At 35.7% G+C, this 21,251-nt stretch overlaps 1 protein-coding gene across 1 annotated transcript; it reads left to right on the plus strand.

Moving 5' to 3' along the window:
* Positions 1–12,912: 12,912 nt before the first annotated feature.
* Positions 12,913–20,235, plus strand: LOC143630498 (uncharacterized). Its single transcript, XM_077099489.1, has 9 exons — positions 12,913–13,340; positions 13,449–13,513; positions 13,605–13,719; positions 13,806–13,929; positions 14,382–14,462; positions 14,779–15,111; positions 16,672–16,832; positions 16,911–17,740; positions 18,521–20,235. The coding sequence occupies exons 1-9, from the start codon at positions 12,988–12,990 to the stop codon at positions 19,993–19,995; spliced, it is 3,537 nt and encodes a 1,178-aa protein (XP_076955604.1). The 5' UTR covers positions 12,913–12,987; the 3' UTR covers positions 19,996–20,235.
* Positions 20,236–21,251: the final 1,016 nt, after the last annotated feature.

Consider the following 21,251-nt stretch of genomic DNA (forward strand, 5'->3'; position numbering starts at 1 on the left):
GTTATTAGAGGATGAAACGGAGATGACACTAGAAATTAGGTTATATTAATAAATAGACAAGTTGTTAATTGTTCTTGTATTTTCTTTGTAGTTCTTGTTACAAACTTGTGTACTTGATGTTTAAATTAATTAATGATAACATTGTCATTTAATAGTGTCGTATGTGTTTTGAGCAATCTGTACGTCACACTCGAGCATATTCCACTTTAGCCGGGGTGTTACAAACTGCTACAGTGATTATAAGGCTAAGGAAGGGTCAGTATCGTATTGTTGATCCACGGGACCTTCTGAAGTTTGGAGAGAAAGATATCAAGACCCTTAGCGGATTTTAAATTGTAGTTGAACCACTTTATGAGCCAGCTACTAAAGAGTATACAGGTATGGAAGGATTGATAATCCGTACTGGTTTATGGGCAGGTGCTTACCGTGAGGCTGATGCTGAAGTTATGGAGCATGAATCACGATAAAGTTATAAACCATGAGGGAGATTGTTGAGCTAGGCTTATTAGATAGTTTATACTTAATTTATGGGCTTGGTATGTAAGTAACACCGAAAACATAGTATTTTCGGTGGGGGGTTTTGGGCTTGGACCGTAGGGTTGCTAGAGTATATATGTATTGTAGTTGATCATTCATTGACTGGTGATTTTGTGAGCAGGTTACATGGTTTGCATTCCAATCATCTTGAAATCAATTATTGAGGGCTTAAGCACCCGACGTTAATATAACATGTATTTTGAAGCAAATTGTGTGTTGGAGAAGAAAACGTCACAAATACCTCGATATTAGCAAAAATGAACAATATTTGATTTGCTATATTTTGTTATATGTTGTTGTATTTGACTTATGAACCTTGTTATGTGACATTTTCGATGTTGTGAAATGAAATGAGTTTGTTAAATATTGTCGCATAAATAGTGTCATGCGCTTATGAGCAATCGTTGCACCCCGGCATGTTCCGCCGCCTTTGGTCGGGGTGTGACAGATTGGTATCAGAGCCTTGACAATAGGATAGGTGGTTAGACGTAACGACCTAGTATTGTTATGCTTAGGGTCCTATACGTGTGCCTATACGTGTTTACTCTATAATTGATTGCTCATATCGCATGTTATTTATTTATAAACTTGTTTAAAATTCGCCAATATGGTAAAAGTTCACATACACACTTTCATAGTATTTCCAAGGTATCCTTACCTTAAAACGCAAAGAGTATATTTTAATTGTGTTTTATGGATTACAAGATTAACTTGGATCCCGTGTTTCAAATCCCTTAAAGGTTGCGTTTATATCGGGTTTGTAGCATCATAGGAAACGAGACATTTTCAAACGACCATTTGACAAAAAGATTCCAAGAATCGAAGGTGATTTACTTACCTGGGATGGTTGAGTTATAGTGCTCGTTTTCTAGGCCACAAATCACGATATATATATATGTTAATTCTTTAAGTAGTCGAATGCGAGCGTTCCGGACGCCATCCTAATTTTCGGTGTTAAAACAATAGAACTACGATGGTTCGTGGACTAGTGTTTTGACATGACGTTATATCCCTATTGTGTTATTATCGTTATTTTAGTCGAAAATATGAAAAAGTCGCGGTGGTTCGTGCAGATGTTTAGACTCCAACGTGGTGTTTTATAAACTTTTTAGTGTTGCAATACCAAGTCATGGTGGTTCATGCACGATTTTTCGACTCTATAAATCTCAAAATCTCAAATTTTCAAGCTTTAACCTCTCAAAAATCATTTACGTTTGTTTTCGGTTTTGCTATTTATAAACAAAGTTTTATATTTTATCTAACACTAACATCTTCTCCTCACTAACTTATCATAAAAAATCTAAACTTCATCTTATTTTATTTTATACACCCTTATATTCATTTCTTTTTACCCAAAACTTATCCCATTTCTTTATAATCTTTTAGAATGCCTCCACTAAGACCGCGCAAGAACTCCAAACGACGTATGGCTGCTTTTATCGTCAAGCAAATGGCCGCTGTGATACCCGAACTTGTAACCCAAATCCAAGCTACCCAACCCACACCCGTTGTTGCACCCGTTGAACCCAAACCCACATCCTACTTGTACAAGCAATTTACTAGTGCCAACCTGTCCGAGTTCCTTGGAACCAATTGCGCGACTACCTTATTGCAATGGTTCGAATCTATCGAGAGTGTGTTTCGACATAGCGAATGTACCGAAGCGAAAAAGACAAATTTCGCTTCAAGCATGTTTAGAAAGACCGCTCTAACATGGTCGGGTAGTGTTATGCACCTCCAAGGTTCGGATACGGCTATGGCTCTTCCATGGGCCGATCTCAAGGCACTTATGATGAAGAAATTTTGTCCCAAACACGAGCTCCAAAAGCTTGAGGAAGAATTTTGGAACCTAAACAAGAAAGTGGTGATAACGCCGCTTATTCACTCTGTTTTCACGAGTTGAGCATTCTCATCCCACACTTGGTTACCCCTACCAAACGTGAACTTGACAAGTATATTGGGGGCCTACCAATACAAATCCGGGACTCAGTAATGAGTAGCAACCCCGTGAATCTTGAGGACGCTATCACTCTAGCCGGTGCGCTATCGGAAAACCATGTGAAAGTGGGTACTCTAACCCTCATAAAACCAAGTGAGAAAGCTAAGCCCGAACCCGCACCTCAAGCCAAGGTTGAACCCGCACCACAAGCCATCAATTACTTCAACTCATTCTGTCCCAACAACAACAACAAACCCAAAAACAACTACCGAAACTTTGCCGTAACACAACCACAACAACAAAACCAAGCTCCACCACAAACCCGAAGACCCTACACTGGTACCTTCCCACTTTGCAATAATTGCCAACATCACCATCCATCACATTTGCCATGTCGTCAATGCACCATTTGTAACCGTTTTGGTCATCTCAATACCTCATGTCGATCCGCACAACCAACCCAAACCAACCAACCAAGACCCACTACCCAAAATGCCCAAAACCGTTATGCACCCTACCAACCCCAACCACCCCGAGCTTGCTTCAATTGTGGAGATCCAAACCATTTCAGCAACAATTGCCCTCGCCTCACTTTTGCTAACCAAACCATGACCGTACCTTATTACCAAACCCAAGCTTACCAAGTCCAAACATACCAACCCCAAATTCCCCAACTCAACGCACCACTTATCCAACCCATCCAAACAATCCAAGCACCACCTCCACCACCACAAAAAGCACCTCAAGTCAACCATGGCAACCAAGGACGAGCTTTCATGATGAATGCAAATCAAGCTCAAGTGGCTAACGATCTCGTGAACGGTATGTTTTTGGTGAACTATCATTTGGCTTCTATTTTATTTGATACCGGCGCCAATAGAAGTTTTATATCTTTGAAATTTGAGTCGAAACTTGCAATGCCTCGAACTAAGCTTTCCCGACCGTTCACCGTTGAAGTCGCCAATGGCAATTCTATTACTATCAATTTTGTCATCCGCGATTGTTCTCCCATTCTTTCCAAGCATAAATTCTCCATCGATCTCATCTCGATGAAACTAGGAATTTTTGATGTCATAGTAGGCATGGATTGGTTATCTTTGCACCGTGCCGAAGTCGTTTGTTTCGATAAATTCATTCGTATTCCGCTTGTCAACGGTAAAATTATTAAAGTTTTCGGCAACATAACTTCTCGAAGGCTTAATCTCAAGTCGTGCGCCCAATCGCACAAGTACTTACGCCAAAAGTATGTGTCGTTTTTAGCTTTCTCGGTGACAAAAGACAAAAAGGAAAGGAAAATCCAAGATATTTCCATCGTTCGTGAATTCCTCGATGTCTTTCCCGATGATGTCACCGGTCTTCCTCCCGTTCGTTCGATTGAATTCCGTATCAATCTTGTGCCCGGCGCGATGCCCGTGGCCAAGACTTCTTATCGTCTCGCCCCGTAGGAAATGCAAGAATTATCAAACCAACTCGAAGAACTTTCCGATAAAGGTTTCATTCATCCAAGCTCTTATCCTTGGGGGGGCTCCCATTCTCTTCGTGAAAAAGAAGGATGGTTCGTTTCGTATGTGCATCGATTATCGAGAACTTAACAAACTCACAATTAAAAATCGTTATCCTTTGCCACATATCGGCGACTTATTCGACCAACTTCAAGGCGCAACTTGTTTCTCCAAAATCGATCTTCGATCGGGTTATCATCAATTGCGTGTTCGCGAAGAAGACATTCCTAAAACCGCTTTATGTACTCGATATGAACATTTTGAATTTTTGGTTATGCCCTTCGGGTTAACAAATGCACCTGCGGTATTAATGGACCTCATGAACCGCGTTTGCAAACCATTCCTTGATAAATTCGTTATTGTCTTTATTGATGACATTCTTATTTTCTCTAAATCCAAAGCCGAACATGAGCATCATTTGCGTTCCATTCTCGAGCTCCTTAGAAACGAACGACTTTATGCCAAATTCTCCAAATGCGAATTTCGGCTAGAGGAAGTTCAATTTGTAGGACGTATCGTAAACAACAAAGGTATTCATGTTGATCCTGCTAAAATTGAGGCCGTTAAGGATTGGAAAACTTCAACGACTCCCATGTAAATTCGATCCTTCCTCGGTTTGGCCGGTTATTATCGATGTTTCATTAGGAATTTTTCCAAGATCTCTTTGCCTCTTACCTCCCTCACTCATAAAGGGAAACCATTCGTTTGGGGTTCGAAGCAAGAGGAAGCCTTTTGTACTCTCAAGGACATGCTTTGAAATGCTCCCGTTCTAACCCTTCCCGATGGAAACGACGTTTTTGTTGTATTTTGCGATGCATCCCATCAAGGCCTTGGTTGCGTCCTCATGCAACGAGGTTAAGTCATTGCATACACATCAATACAACTAAAGATCAACGAGAAGAACTATACGACTCACGATCTCAAACTTTGTGTCGTTTTTTCGCTCTCAAAATCTGGAGACATTACCTTTATGGTACGAAATGTGTGGTTTTTACCGATCATAAAAGCCTTCAACATATTTTTGACCAAAAAGATATCAACATGAGACAACGACGATGGGCCGAATTACTTAGTGATTACTATTGCGAGATTCGCTACCATCCCGGTAAAGCGAATGTTGTCGCTGATGCCCTAAGTCGAAAGGTTAATGTTAAATCCGTTCTGCTTCAAAGAGTTGTTGTTCAAACCGATCTTCAAATTCGTATCTTTCAAGCTCAACGTACCTCCGTTGAAGAAGGTAACATGTACGAAGAAATGTCATGTGGAGCCGAACTTCAACTCGAAACCAAACCCGATGGTATTTTATACTTTCTCAATCTTTTATGGGTTCCCGATCGCGATTATCTTCGTACTTGTATATTCGCGGTATTCCGTTCATCCTGGTGCGGATAAGATGTACTTCGATCTTCGTGCTGCCTTTTGGTGGCCGGGTATGAAAAAGGAAGTAGCGTTGTATGTATCTAAATGTCTTACGTGCTCAAAAGTCAAAGCCGAACACCAAAGACCTTTTGGTCTACTAGAGCAACCACCGATTCCCGTTTGGAAATGGGAAGACATTGCTATGGACTTTATCACTAAACTACCCAACACCCAAAAGGGCAACGATAGCATTTGGGTGATCATTGATCGTTTGACCAAATCTGCTCATTTCATTACGATTCGCGAGAAGTATTCCGTCGACCAGCTTGCTCAAATCTATGTTCGAGAGATCGTGTGCCGACACGGTTTGCCATTGACTATCATTTCTGATCGTGATGCTCGTTTTACCTCTCATTTTTGGCGTTCACTTCAAGAAGCCTTGGGAACTCGTCGCGATCTTAACACCGCTTATCATCCACAAACGGACGGTTAATCCGAACGTACAATCCAAACACTCGAGGATATGCTACGAGCGTGTGTTCTTGATTTTGGTGGGAATTGGGATTCTCACATTCCATTCATCGAATTCTCCTATAACAATAGCTATCATTCTAGCATAGATATGGCTCCTTTTCAAGCTCCATACGGTCGTAAATGTTGATCTCCGATTAGTTAGAACAAAATTGGTGAAGCTCAAATCAAGGGACCCGAAATGGTCCAAGAAGCTACCGACGTGATCGATCAAATCCGTAAGAACCTCCTAGCCGCTAGAAGTCGTCAAAAGAGTTACGCAGACAAAAGGCGAAAACCGATCGAATTTAATGTTGATGATCTTGTCCTTCTAAAAGTATCTCCTAGGAAGGGGGTGGTCCGTTTTGGAAAGAATGGTAAGCTAGCTCCTCGTTTTGTTGGTCCTTTCAAAATCCTTGAGCGTGTTGGGAAAGTAGCTTATCGACTCGAATTACCGCAAGAACTTGCCGATGTTCAACTGACATTTCATGTTTCGAATATCAAAAAATGCCTAGCCGAGGGTAATCTTCATATACCTCTTGACGAAGTACATATCGATGAGTCGATGATCATGGTTGAACAACCCGTTGAGATCATGGATCGCAACGAGATTAAAACCAAGCGTAGTCGTATTCGGTTAGTTCAAGTTCGATGGGAATCACCGCGTGGCGCAGAATTTACATGGGAACGAGAAGACACAATAAAAGAGAAGTATCCACATTTGTTTGCATCGTCATCTTCATCCTAATTTCGGGAAGAAATTTCCTAAAGTAGGGGATACTGTGACATTTGTCAAATTCAAGTCTCGGTTGTATTCGTATTCGTATTGTTTTATGTTGTAAACCGACCTGTTATGTAAACCGAAACTCATAATATATAAAATATTGGAGTTTTATGTTACCAAATCTTTCCTATTTGTTCAATTTGAAAAACCCCTTTTGCGGATTCGAAAACGGCTTTAAAACGAGCAAATTACATCAAAAACGAACTTCCATACACGAAACGAACCACGCTAGACGAGCTGGACCAAACCCCACCCCCATGGCGCCGCACGGCGCGGCCATGAGGGCTAGGGCTGGTTGCGCGCCTAGGGCTGTATGTGCATATTTTCGTGTTTTCTTGTTGTTTTGTGCTTTGCTTGTTTGTTTAACCAACCTATTTGCATGTAAACATAAAAGAGAACCTTGCAAAGTATCTTTGACCCTTACCCTATATATACACACCAGTCTTCTACATTTAACTCTTGCTACATCTCAAAATTCTCTCTCAAACTCCATAGATTCAAGGTTGTTATTTTCTTAGTGTTCTTGAAGGTTTGACTTTCAAATGTCAAACCGAGTTTAATCTTTCATTCTAATTAGCTTATATAATCTTATTAATACTTGTTTATGGTGGTATAAGGTATATATAATACACACCCTTTGTTACCTTTGGTAGTTACTTCTCCTACTCCGGTTGGTTAAGTTTCGGACCTCGTAAGGCAAGGCTTCATAAAGGACTTCGTGTTCTTGATATATATACACTCACATAACTTGTTTGCACATATTATTTTTACTTAACTTCTGCTCATTTTAGTTTGTTAGTTACATGTACAAGTCTTGGGTATGTGGAGACCATCTATGAACTCATTGTGAGATGGAAACCGAACAGAACCAAACCTAACTTTTTGTTAAAAAGACTTGTTGTTGACTTTTTAGTTGTAAAACTTAAATATTTTCATTTGTACATTATTATACAAGATCTAAGATATATGGGTATGTGGAATCCATCTATGAACTTGTAGTGAGATGGAAACCGAACCGATCCGATTTTTACTCACTTAAGACACATAAGTGTGTTTTTAGCTATCAAGACTTGTATATTTCTTTAAAATAGTTTACAAACTGATTTTAATTATTTTCTTAAGTACTTGGAAATGTTGGATCCAGTTATCCAACTTGATCTCATAACAAAGTTTGGACCGACAAAACCAAACACTCGCTTAACGTACGTTGTTAGTTCTAAAACAATAGATCTACATACTTGGTTAAGTATATTATATTTTAATGAGTTATCTCATAACAACTGATATTTTGGAAAGTTGACTTTGGTTTGACCATTTGTCAAGACCCGAACCAACAACCCGAACACTCGTTAAAGACCCGTTTTAGTATCTTTATCCCAATGGAACTTGCATTTAGCATTTTTACCACCTTATTACTTAACATTGGTTAAGTAAATATTAAGGTTAGATACTTTAACCCGGTTTCGAGCAAACTTACATTTTTAAAGGGTTATTATTATAAATTCTTAAATAGTTACATTTTAAACCTTGAACTTTAATTGTTTACTTTTTGAAACAATTATTTTATTTAAAGATCTTCAAGACAACTTTTCTAAATCCAAGACTTTCTTTTATTTAGGCTTCATACGTTAAACCCATCGATCCGGCAAATCTTCAAATTACCAACCTTTCAAGTTTATTACTTTAACGTGAGTACATTCATCCCCCGTTTTCTATCTTTTATTTGGGGGTGACATTTCATACTTATTCAAATTAAGTGCTTTATATTTGAGTCTTAAACCACAAACATTATTGTATACTTTACTTAAATAAATGCTCGATTTGGTGTTCTATACTTACATGATTATATGCTTATGTGTCTACCGCTTTTGGAGGGTTAAATCATAAATCCGTGAACTATATGGTATTCTCTTATAGCACGGTGCCGTTAATGTTTTCTTATTAACGATCTCATGAAATCCGAATCTATTTAGTATTCTCTTATAGCCGGTGCCGCTAATGTATTCTTATTAGCGACCTCATGTTATCCAAATTATTGCTATTTATTTATTATTTTGTATACAAGATTGTGGCTTTTCTTATATACACATATTGTTCAAAATCTATGAATTGCTCACCAACCTTTGTGTTGATAAACTTTATTTTATGAAATGTTACACGTTTGCATCTAGATTGATATGGAGTTGGAGAAGAAAACGTAACAAATACCTCTAAGATATTAGCAAAAATAATATTTGATTTGCTATATTTTGTTATATGTTGTTGTATTTGACTTATGAACCTTGTTATGTGACATTTTCGATATTGTGAAATGAAATGAGTTTGTTAAATATTGTCGCTTAAATAGTGTCATGCGCTTATGAGCAATCGTTGCACCCCGGCATGTTCCGCCGCCTTTGGTCGGGGTGTGACATTCTAAATACCTACAAACAGTTTTATGAAATTATTCAAAGACTATATAACTGTTTTGAAATATATCAACATAATTTAAGTACTTTTAAATTTAAGATTTGCACTCACAAATTATGTCTATATAAAAATTAACATACATTTATTTTGACTATTGTAACTTTTTTTAATTAAATATTCTCTTGCAATCCATTATTATGTTATTAAGAGTTACAAATAATGGTGAAAGTAGTAACTGTAAATTTTTTAATGGTCTTTAAGTGAAGCATAATATATGCATGTTTATACATATAATTGTCTATTTATCAATAACAATAACTCGGAATGTAGTTATGTTTTGACCAAAATCAAATAATTATTTTGTATTAGTTGTATTAAGTTTGCTTCAAGCAAAAGAAAAGACAGTGGACGCATTTTGGATTTTAAAAAATGCATATATATTATGTTGACATTTTGAAGTCAAAATATGACATTTTCAAATTAAAAGTTAGACCTTTTAATTCAAACATGGTTTGTTAAATTTTTTTTCAAGATGGTAGGTTACTAACTATATATATATATATATATATATATATATATATATATATATTCCAATTTGACCTTTGTTAGAATTAATTCGAATTTGCAGCAGCCAAACTGGTCCAAGGAATTCACAATACAGCATTGATCATTCATTTCAAAGTTCATATTGTTTGGATAAATGTGACGAAGATTGTGAGTTACCAGTTTACTAGTAATTATATCATATTATCTTTATATTATTAGATATAATATGTTTTGTTATATTGTTAGTTTAAATACTAGCTAGAATATTATGGATTTGTGACTATGACCTGGGTTTGAAAAATAGGTTTGAAAAATTTAAGTATCTTCTTTTACAAATTCTTATGTTATTGCTTTTATATTTTTTTTAGAAATTTATTAATATTTTTTTTATTCATAAAAGTGAACCATAGCTTTGGATTTAATAGATCTAGCTACAAAGTCATTGAATGTCTCTTATACAAAAGTTAAAATAAAAATTCTTTTATAATAATTTGCATATTTATTTATTACAGTTTTATATAATCATAGCTCATTGTCTCTTGAAACTAACAAAATTCAAATACGAGCCAGTCATGAGCAATATTTAACGAAGAACTAGCTCAAAAGAAAGTGTACAGAATATGTATAATTTACCGAAACAAATATGACCTTTTAAAGTTAAAGGTTAGACATTTTAATTAAAAAGTGGATTTTTTTTCAAGATGGTAAACATTTCTTAGAAGTAATTCGAATTTGCAGCAGCCAGGTCCAAGAGATTCACAATACAAAGTTTATCATTCATTTCAAAGTTTATACTGTTTGTATAAACGAAACAAATGTTATGGGTTATTAGTTTACTTGTAAATGGTATCATATTATCCATTTATGTTATTAGATTAAATATGTTTTGGTATATTGTTAGTTTATACTAGCTGGAATATTATGAATTTGGATATATGACACGGGTTTGAAAAAAATAAGTATTTTCTTTTACAAGTTCTTATGTTGTTACTTTTATATTTTTAACCATCTGTAACACGCACAATTGAGTTTCTTATATATATGTCTACATTTATATGCTAATTATTACATTTACACGTTTTCTTTTTAGTTCTACAAAAGTCTCTAGATATTTATGTTAACATAAATTCATTATGACATACATTAACATTTTAGTTTAATACTTAATCATGCTCCATGGTTTGTTTTGTTTTTCAGGTTGTAAAGCAAAATGCTTTTGTTTTTGGACGGATATTTTGAAGTTCATGCTGGGATAATACAATTAATCTCTAATCTTTTCATGACTTTGCTAATATACTCAAGTTTGTGTAACTATTAACTTTTTATGTAGACAATGTTAGTATCTAATATTTTGGTTAGGCTATCATAACGTTAATATATTATTGTCTATTTATAAAATTTTATGGTTGTCTATATAGATTTTGTTATTTATCTATTTTCAACCCGTGACGGGTAATATCCTAAATCAATATTGGAATCTAATAATTTGTTTCTTTTAAGAGATTTGGATTACTTGAAGCTTGCTAATGTTAGAAAAGAAATGACACTTAGGATTTGGAAAATAAAGTTAGTGAGAAGGTAAAATGGTTGTTAGAGTGTGAGAACTATGAGTCAAACATTGATGATCTTCTAAACTCTTTGGAATCTGAAGATTAAATTTAAGGAAACACTTATTCAATAACTTAATTATGTAGTTGATTACTCTAACTTTTTTACTTTCATTATTTACTTTGTGTTTTCTGTTTAAGTTATTAGTTTAGTTCATAACTAGAAACTTCCAAAAGTGTACAATAAACTTCCATAATCATTTATTTTGTTTGTCAGGTTGTGAAGGTAATTTGTTTTGTTTTTTGTTTTTTTGGTGTAATTTGAAGAAGTTGATGGTTGGTAAATTTGACTCCGACATGTTTAGATCTTATTTTGGTCTCTACTTTTTATGTGTATATTTAGTTTGTCATAGTATTAAGCTTGTATTAAAACAATCTGAATGATCAATAGTTTGGTTACTAAGTTATGTTTATTATGTGTGTTTGTTTAATATGACAATCAAAAAATATTATAATTTTGATCACCAGTTCGTTGCATTTTTCTAAGATTTTCCAAATGTTTTTTTGTGAAATTTTATGATTGTCTGTATTTAATTATTACATTCACACATTTTGGTTTTAGTTTTACATAATCTTCTAGATATTAATGATAACATAAACTCATTATGACATACATTAACCTTTTAGTTTAATACTTAATCAGGTTGCATGGTTTGTTTTGTTTTTCATGTTCAGGGCAATTTCATAGAATAGTAACCAAGTTTTAAAAGTGTTCCAATTATGTCATTCAACTGTAAAAAGTGTTCCAATTAAGTCACTCAACTTTTATATTTTATTAAATTAAAGGTTTTAACATGTTTTTTTAGCCTTTCTCTTTTTTTTTTGTTTCATATAGGAAATCTTTTTATTTTTTTATGTTTACTTTGAGTGGCGAAGTGAATTTTATATTTATATTTTTTGAATTTTAATATAATTAACGTTTTTTAAAATTTTCTAAATTTAACTACATATATCTCAAATTCCAACCCCCACATCTTATCCTTCATTTCTTTTTGACACACAAAAAAATCAGTGGGACTTTATTTGAAGATTTAGTGACCTGATTTGAGAAAAATATGCATGAGTGACCTAATTGGAACACTTTTGAAACTTGATTACTATTTTATGAGATATTCCCTTTCAGGTTCTATAACAAAATGCTTTTGTTTTTGGACGGAAAATTTTGAAGTTCATACTAGGATAATATTAACTTTTTATGTAGACAATGTTACTCTTTAATATTTTGTAGGTCATCTAATGTTAATATAGGGTAGAGATACTGTACGATAATGGCATAACGTATGAGAGGTATGCGAGACGCTCAAAGGAAAAAATCAAGTCAAAAATACTAAAACGCTCACCCAAACCCTAAACGCTCATAAAACGCTCAAGAAACGCTCAAAAACGGTTTTCGTGAAAAAAAAGTGAAAAATTAATCGGTTAACCATCCAAAACTGTTTTTTTTTTTTGGTGAACCAATGATTAATTGGATATGTATTGACGATTCCGAGATGCTGTGATGTGAGTTCATGGATTGATTTGTGAAAAACGGGATTCGCGTACGTAATGTATGTTAAGGTGTTATTGTATTGGATCTTTTAATTGGTTGTTTATTTGTAAAATTTTATAGTTATCTATATTGATTTTGTTATTTATAGATTTTCAACTCGTGTGTAACTCGGATATTGTAATAAGATAAACATATGAAAGTTGAAAAAAAGACTATAACATATGAAAGAAAACAGATCGGCTATTCCGTGGACCATCGCCGATCACCTTCCACCTCCGGCCACATTGAAAACCCTAATTCTTCCAATGGAATATTACCCGGAAGAACTCCGTACACCACCGGTGACACTAGTGTGCATCGTGGGCCACCAGGACCTCCACGCCACGATCTCAACTCACCTCCATTCCGAACAACCGCCCATCAACACACTCGCATTACCCGATTTCTCCAAGATCTCCCTCATTGACAAAACCCCCAAGGATAACGACACTAATCAACTGCCTTCTGCTTACACCTCTACCGGCATTATCAAACGAGACTGGCTCTTGAAGCATCGGACTAGGGTTCCCGCTGTTGTTGCTGCGCTCTTTGACACCGATCAACTCTCCGGTGATCCCGCCCTCTGGCAGCAGGTCTGCAATGATCTAGATACCCTCAAGTAGGCCAATTTCACAATCTGAAATCAGATATTACCTCTTTGGTGCACTATGCTTTAATTAATTTATTATTTATATGTTGTTATGTTATGTTATGTTATGTGTGACAGAACAGTGATTAAAGGGAGGAATATCAAACTCCTAGTGGTTGTAGTTGTCAGGTTTAATTCCAAAGGTAACTAACTAACCAACTGCCTTTTCATTGATTAAATCTCGATATATTATATTATTGTCCGGTTTTTAGTGAGACAAGGTTTATGGTGCAGATTCTATAACGGAAGAACGCATGGTTGCTCTGCGCAAGCGTGCTGAAGTAGATGCAAAACATGTTATTACATTTATTCCAGATGATGCATCTGAACTCAACCTATCTCTGAACAGGCATGCCGTTATTTATCTATGAGCGTCATGACTCACGGTTACTTGTCATAGATTGTTGTATTTACTATTACTTGCGTCAAATGTAGGCTAGGAAACATATTTGCAGAGCTAGCTCTTACCTATTACAGAGATGAAGGAAGAAGAGTTAAAACAAGACTTGAAAAGAAGAATTTTGGTTCCATTGAGTTTAATGTCCGCTACTGCTTTAAAGTAAGAAAATAGCTGCAACTTTCGTATAACATGTTTTTTCAAGTTTCAGCTGCTTGTTTATTACACATAGTTGATGCAGGAAGTTATAGAACACCAGTGGTTTGAAACTGCTAGGAAAAACTCTAATTTGATTCTAAAAGATTTAGTGTTGGCAAGAATTATTCTTTATATATACCCCTGTAAATAAAGATTGCATGCACATATCTGTGAATGTGATGCATATATAGCCATCTCTTCATAGATGAAGGGGAGGTTTGCTTTTAGAGGGTTAAATTGCTGAAAACCTGTGTAACGGGGTCTGCAGATTAGGTTTACATTTTGTAACAAACATTTAATGAAAAAGTAGTCATAGATCAAAGTAATACCAGAAAGTTTGTTCTCTATGATAATAGCTTCTATTAGGAGTATAAAAGTTCTAACTACTTGCTATCTTATCTGAATTCAACTTGTAGGTTGCTATATATGCAGAATTCAGGAGAGACTGGGTTGAAGCTTTAAGGATGTATGAGGATGGCTATCATGCACTGCGAGAGGTTCTCTTTCTAAAAGATTGAATTATGGGGTGTTTGGATGTGCACTTAGAAAGTGATTATCATGAGATTTATATCAGTATCAGATACATTAGTTTTTTTAAAGGGCTAGGGATGGTTTTCTACAACAACTTCTGGTTCGGTTATCCAAGTGTGATTGCTTTTATCAGAACTTAAAGTTATAAATCACTTTTTACCCAGACAATCCAAATTTAATATTCACTCTCAAGTCGTATTAATATATTAAAACGCACATGCAAACATGCCCGAGTAACAGATTAAAGGTTTGGGTGCATTAAAAATCTAATTTTAAATGCAGATGATTGGGACATCTACTAGATTGCCAGCGATCCAACGGTTGGTTGAGATTAAGATGGTTGCAGAGCAATTCCACTTCAAGATATCAACATTACTTTTACATGGTGGGAAGGTTGTAGATGCAATTAAATGGTTTCGTCAGCATAATGCTTCTTATAAGAAGCTAACAGGCCCTACACAAGTGAGTTTTCTTCATTGGGAATGGCTGAGCAGGCAGTTTTTAGTATTTGCTGAGCTGCTTGAAACTACCAGTGCAACCATTTCTTCTTCTGCATTAACTGTTGCAGATAGAACCTCATCTAATTGGGAATTCCGTCCAGCATATTATTATCAGGCAAGTTGCTTAAACCATCTATCCTGCTCTTGCATTTACATAATATGGAAATTCCTCACCAAATTACTCTTGTGTGTGTGTGTGTGTATGCATATGTAGTGGAGGGTTCTAGGCAGGACACAGTTTTTTTGCAAAACACGCAGAAAATTTATTTTGAAAAAAAATCTAAAATATAAAAAATGGCTGATATGTAATGTTTATTAATCTCTCCTGAAATTCAATAAAAAAATATCCGAACAGATTTCATATGTATATAGAACCTACACGTGTGTAAGTAATGCTTATTACCTACACATGTGTAGATATACGGTTGAATGTATAAAAATTGACATAGTTTTATGGGTTTTTATTTACAAAACATACATGTTTGTACTTAAGAAGTGTAAAAATTTTAAAATATGACCATTGATGAAAGTATTAGATGATTTAGGTTTATTCTTTTGTTCTTGCATAATTTAGTGTATTTTAATGAACCCCAGTCTGTCTTTGTCTATATTTATACACACACACACATACACTCACATATTGCACACACACACACACGCACACATCTATACTGTATTATAAAGCATTTGGAAGTGCATGTTAAGAGTTTCTTGAGTTGAAGAGTTTTAAAACCTTTTATATTCATATAGTGCAATACTTAATGCATTTACTTAAGTAATTACCACTTTTTAAAGGGGTAAATTGGTCTTTTAGTCACTAGCCCACTACATTCAATCCCCAGACCCTACTTATAGCTTTGCTGTCGGTGGGATTTTACTGGGCATGATTGATTGATTGATTGATTTTACTTATTATTAATCTGTATTTAATGACATTAGTTTTATTCATTATAAATTTTTCTGGCACTCCTCTATACCTTAATCCATATTTAATGACATAAATTTTATTATGCACAACAACAACAACAATAATAATAATAATAATAATATAATAGTAATAATAGTAATAATGATGATGGGCTTGCACAGGCTGGATTAGATGCAACACCAGTTATCCCGTCACGTAGCGCGGGCTTTCGTGCTAGTGTGTGTATACACACACACATGTTGTGCTTGATTTAGCTTCACGGTTTGCTCAAATATTCTTTTAGTTTTTGTGGTATGGATGATTGTGGCGGTAGAGTTAGGGGGTGTTTGGATGTGCATGCTCAATATGAGTAGTTAATCAGATAATATGGTGATTAAAGGTAGGGACAGTTAGATATTATTCATTTATATTAGTAATTCTCTCACCTAATTATAATCATGATGTAATGAAGTTGCAATAATGTGTTTAAACACAATTGACACCAAAGTGAGATGGCTTCTTATTTTGTTGGATATAGGGGTGCTTTCTTGGTTATACGCCTTTCTGATAGTCAACTTGATCATTAAGTGACACACAATAGTTCAAGTAATATTGTTATATTTAATAGGCCTGGAAAATGGGTCGGGTTGGCGGTTATGGGTTAGAATGGGGTCAGCTCAAAATGGGTTGCATGTTTAAAGATGATTGTATTAGACTATTATATCACTCTGACACCAACATAATCTACTACATGTTTCCTTGACACAGCTTGCTGCTCAATTTTTAAGGGAGAAAAAGAAGTGTGTAGAAAATGCTGTTTCCACGATGCCAGCTGAGACTGATGACAGTTCTGATTCTATTGTGCCTTCTCTTTACGTGGGTCAATTTGCTCGATTACTTGACCTCGGGGAGACATCTGTTATGCAACTGTATGTAAAAAAAATTTCTGTTGATTTTTTTTATTTATTTTAAATATTTTACATATTATTCTTTTGATGTTCTTTCAGAATCACAGACGAAGATTACACCCTCTTCGCTCTTATTGCTGAAAAGAAGAAATTAGGGGACTCCACTGAAACCATTGCATTACTGAAAAAAGCATATGAAGCATACAATAAATCAAAATCTCAAAGAGCAGCGTCTTTTTGCATGCTTTTAATAGCAAAAGAATATTTTGTTACAGGTGATTATACCAATTCAAAACACCATTTTGATAAACTTGCAAGTCTATACAGGCAAGAGGGTTGGGTCACTTTACTATGGGAGGTACTTGGTTATCTTCGCGAGTGCTCACGAAAACTCGGTTCAGCACAAGATTTCATCTCATATTCACTTGAAATGGCCGCGTTACCAATTTTATCCATTTCTAGTCTTCAAGAATTTAAGGATTGTGGGCCTGGCGGTTCCCTGAGCCTACAACAAGTGGAAAATATACACAAAGAAGTGTTTGCAGTTGTTAGAGAAGAAACAACTAATGAAGAAGAAACAAGTGGTATAAAAGTAGACAGTGATCACCCGCTTCATCTTGAAATTGATCTCGTGAGTCCCCTCAGAGTGGCTCTATTGACATCAGTAGCTTTTCATGAACAGATTGTTAAGCCACATGCGCCTACTTTAATTACATTGTCACTTTTATCACAACTGCCATCTCCGGTTGAAATAGATCAGTTAGAGATCCAGTTTAATCAATCTGAGTGCAATTTTATAATTTTGAATGCTCAAAGGCGCGAGTCGTCATCAATCTCCAATATCCATCCTGATCGCAGAGTCGAGACTGTTCCTGTGATTCAACTTTTGACAAACAAATGGCTTCGGTTAACGTATGATATCAAGTCAGGTACGACATGTAAAATAGGCACTTCAGTTCACCCAGTCTTAGAGTTTATTACAGGTGGCAGTTTTGACCCGTTTACTTGTAAAAATGGGTCAAAATTGCTAAAAGGGGATCGTGAGATGGGTTGAGAATTCATCTAAAGTTTACTTTAATTGGTGTGCATAAAACCAAAAAAAACAAACCGAAACAAAAACCGATGATTTAGTTTTATGTTTCCGTAATGTAATAAAAACTGAATCCAAGCGAATAAAGATTTTCATTTTTTATTTTTATTTGAAGTAATTTATAAGAATTTAGCAAGTAGTGTAGTCATGGAGTTGGTACTTGGTGGCCCAGTGGCAGAGACAAAGTCTCTTATACACCCAAAGACCCTGGGTTCGAGTTCCGGAATGTAATATAATTTTGCCTTAAAAAAGTTAAATAGTGTAAACCCAAATTTTCTAGCAAAATTTATAACAATCATTTAGTTATTAATTATAAAAATAATCTTGGCCAAAATTCATTATTTTTGAAGCCATATTTATTTTTCGCCCAAAATTCATTATTTTGGCCATATATTGGGGCCATATTTATTTTCAAGTTTAAATGTCAAAACCAGAAATGCCGAAACCAAATCAAACCCAAGCCGAGAAACACGATACCAAATGGTTTACAAAATCCAAAATCAAATTTTCGGGTTTTGGTTCGTTTTGAGCCAAAATCCGACCCAAACCAATCCCTACTTTTGAAAATGGGTTAAAATTGTTTTGTTTTGTTAACTGAGTGTTATATTTGATGGTGCAGTAAATAGTGGAAAACTGGAATGCACATATGTAATTGCTCGAATTGGGCCCCACTTTAGCATATGTTGTGGTGCTGAAAGTCCTGCAAATATGAATGATTTACCTATGTGGAAAAATGAGGAGCGTTTTGAATCTTCCCCAACCAAGGATCCTGCTATTGCGTTCTCTGGTATGAAGGTTACCCAAGTCGAAGAACCGGATCCACAAGTTGACCTTATATTAGAGTCAACCGGGCCCGCTTTAGTTGGAGAAAACTTCTTGTTACCTGTGACTCTGACCTCCAAGGGCCATTCGGTTGAGTCAGGTGAGTTAAAAATCAATCTGGTTGACACCCGAGGTGTTGGTTTGCTCAGTCCACGAGAGGCTGAACATTCATCGTCTTCTGATAATCTTCATGTTGAGCTTCTTGGCGTATTATGTGGTCCCACCCAAGATAATAATAATAGTGATGATAATATCAGGAAAGTTCAACAGTCATTTGGATTGGTTTCGGTTCCGTTTATAAGCGTCGGCGATTCCTGGTCATGTAATCTGGAGATCCAATGGCATCATCCTAAACCGATCATGCTATACGTGTCACTCGGGTATTCTCCAAGCAGTGGGGCCCCCAAAGTTCATATTCATAAAAGCCTGCAAATTGAAGGGAAAACCCCGGTTGTCATCAGCCACCGTCTTATGCTACCCTTCCGGCGGGACCCGTTGTTGCTCTCGAGGCTTAAACGTGCTCCCGAATCTGGTCAAACAGGATCACTTCCGGTCAACGAAACGAGCATGCTTGTTGTCAACGCGACTAACTGCACCGAGGTCCCGTTGAGATTACTTTCCATGTCTATAACTGATGACGATGCTACTCCTAAAAACAAAGCTAAAACCACGTGCACAATACTCTCAGGAATTGACACCGATCCCGCGCTTCTCGTCCCAGGGGAAGAATTTAAGAAAGTTTTTACCGTGAAACCTGAGTTAAATGTTTCAAAACTTAACTTGGGAAGCGTGTGTGTAAGATGGAGACGGGATAACGAATCATCGAAAGAGGTTGTTACAAAACAAAGCTTACCCGATGTGAACCTAGAGTTTCCTCCATTAATAATTACTATGGAGTGTCCACCTCAAGGGGTTCTTGGTGAACCGTTCACATACTTTGCTCGGGTTAAGAACCAAACAAAACTGCTTCAAGAGGTTAAGTTCTCGTTATCGGATTCACAAAGCTTCGTGTTGTCTGGGTCCCACAACGACACGACTTTTGTTCTACCGTTATCAGAATATATTCTAGGTTATAAGCTCGTGCCACTAAGTTCAGGTTCTCTACAGCTTCCAAGGGTTACAATTACCTCTGTGCGGTATTCAGCTGGATTTCAACCGACAACTGCTGCATCTACTATTTTTATCTTTCCTTCAAAACCGCAATTTCAGTTATCTGAGCCTGAGAAGAAGTCCAATCCAGCTGACCAGGTCCGTCAACAGATTCCTGCTTGATGCTAGTTCTTGAACTTAGTTATTTTTACATACTGCTGAATTCACAAGTAGCTGCTCGGGATTCGTGTGGTCGGGATGTTAGTGTTCATGGTTTGGCTTGTAAGTACACTATATATTTTTTTTACTCAATTTTGCAATTAGCCATGATTGTCTGAATGTAGCTTTTTAGGCTTCGTGGAGGTTGGCTTTGTATCCAACACCTCCTCATTTGTTTCTAATAATGGAACTTGGTTGGTTTATACAAATATGTTTGATTGTTATGTTCTATGCAAAAAAACATTCAAAACATTAACAAGAAATGCTAAATGGATTGATAGATTATTGTTAGTTGGTTGATGTTTTAGAAAAGAGAATTGTAAGCATGAAGCTTGCCAACTGAAGTTTTCGGTTCAAAAGCCTTTGAATAAAATCATGTATTCTTGAGTTTTTGGTTCAAAAGTCTTTGAATAAAAATCATGTGTTCTTGAATCATTTGAGTATAACTTCAAACTTTTAAGAAAATCATGTTGTAATGAAAGTTAAAATAGAATGTAACCAACTTTCTCTTCTCTTGCTTTGCTTTTAACATTGAGATGGTTATTTGATTATGTTTTCAAATAACCACTCAAGAAAAGATTTATAGTATTATTATTATTATGTATTGCTTTTCAAATATAAAAGATGGGTGGAAGACTGGAGGTGTTGGAAGGAAAATAACTAGTGGGAGAGATGTCAAAGATTTGGTACACCGTTGACCAACAAAGAGTGAAGCACATTTGCTCGAAAGTCAAAAGTGCTTTTCAAATGGAACAACCACTTGACCATTTAGTGATTTAAAGAACCTTTTGTCTAATTTTGTTAATGATTTGTTTTGAATATAGACTCCTTTATAAGAAAAACTTAAATACAACAAAATTATGTGACTTTTAATGAATAAATTAAAAAAGTGAATATATTTATTAGTCTTCTATAATTTTCGGTTTTGACAAATAATGTCTTCATACTGTTGTTTGGATTCTTCGTATCGGTTTCATCTTGAAATCCCGTCAAGTGATTGGACAGTCCTCAATGAACGCGTGATCCATGGTGTCAAACATGGTCGTCTGGCTTTACTTAAATCCCAATACTTACATGCACCATGGACGATCAATGCATTCATATTGACCACTGATCCTTTTTCAGCATAAACTCCTTGATTCTGAGATAGTATCATTTGCAGTCAATCTATGGCACCGGATATCAGCATTGACGTTTACGCAATTCTGTTATGGTCACTT

Source organism: Bidens hawaiensis, unplaced genomic scaffold, assembly GCF_021521415.1.
Source record: "Bidens hawaiensis isolate Kalapana, Puna unplaced genomic scaffold, B.hawaiensis_p1.1 tig00005680_1, whole genome shotgun sequence".
Lineage (NCBI taxonomy): Eukaryota > Viridiplantae > Streptophyta > Magnoliopsida > Asterales > Asteraceae > Bidens > Bidens hawaiensis.

Excerpts from the sequence above, each read along its gene's own strand:
- LOC143630498 (XM_077099489.1), top strand. The coding sequence starts at position 12,988 with ATGGAATATTACCCGGAAGAACTCCGTACACCACCGGTGACACTAGTG. Across the intron at positions 13,514-13,604 it reads TGTCAGGTTTAATTCCAAAG|ATTCTATAACGGAAGAACGC; the intron begins GTAACTAACTAA and ends TTTATGGTGCAG. Across the intron at positions 16,833-16,910 it reads GAGACATCTGTTATGCAACT|AATCACAGACGAAGATTACA; the intron begins GTATGTAAAAAA and ends ATGTTCTTTCAG.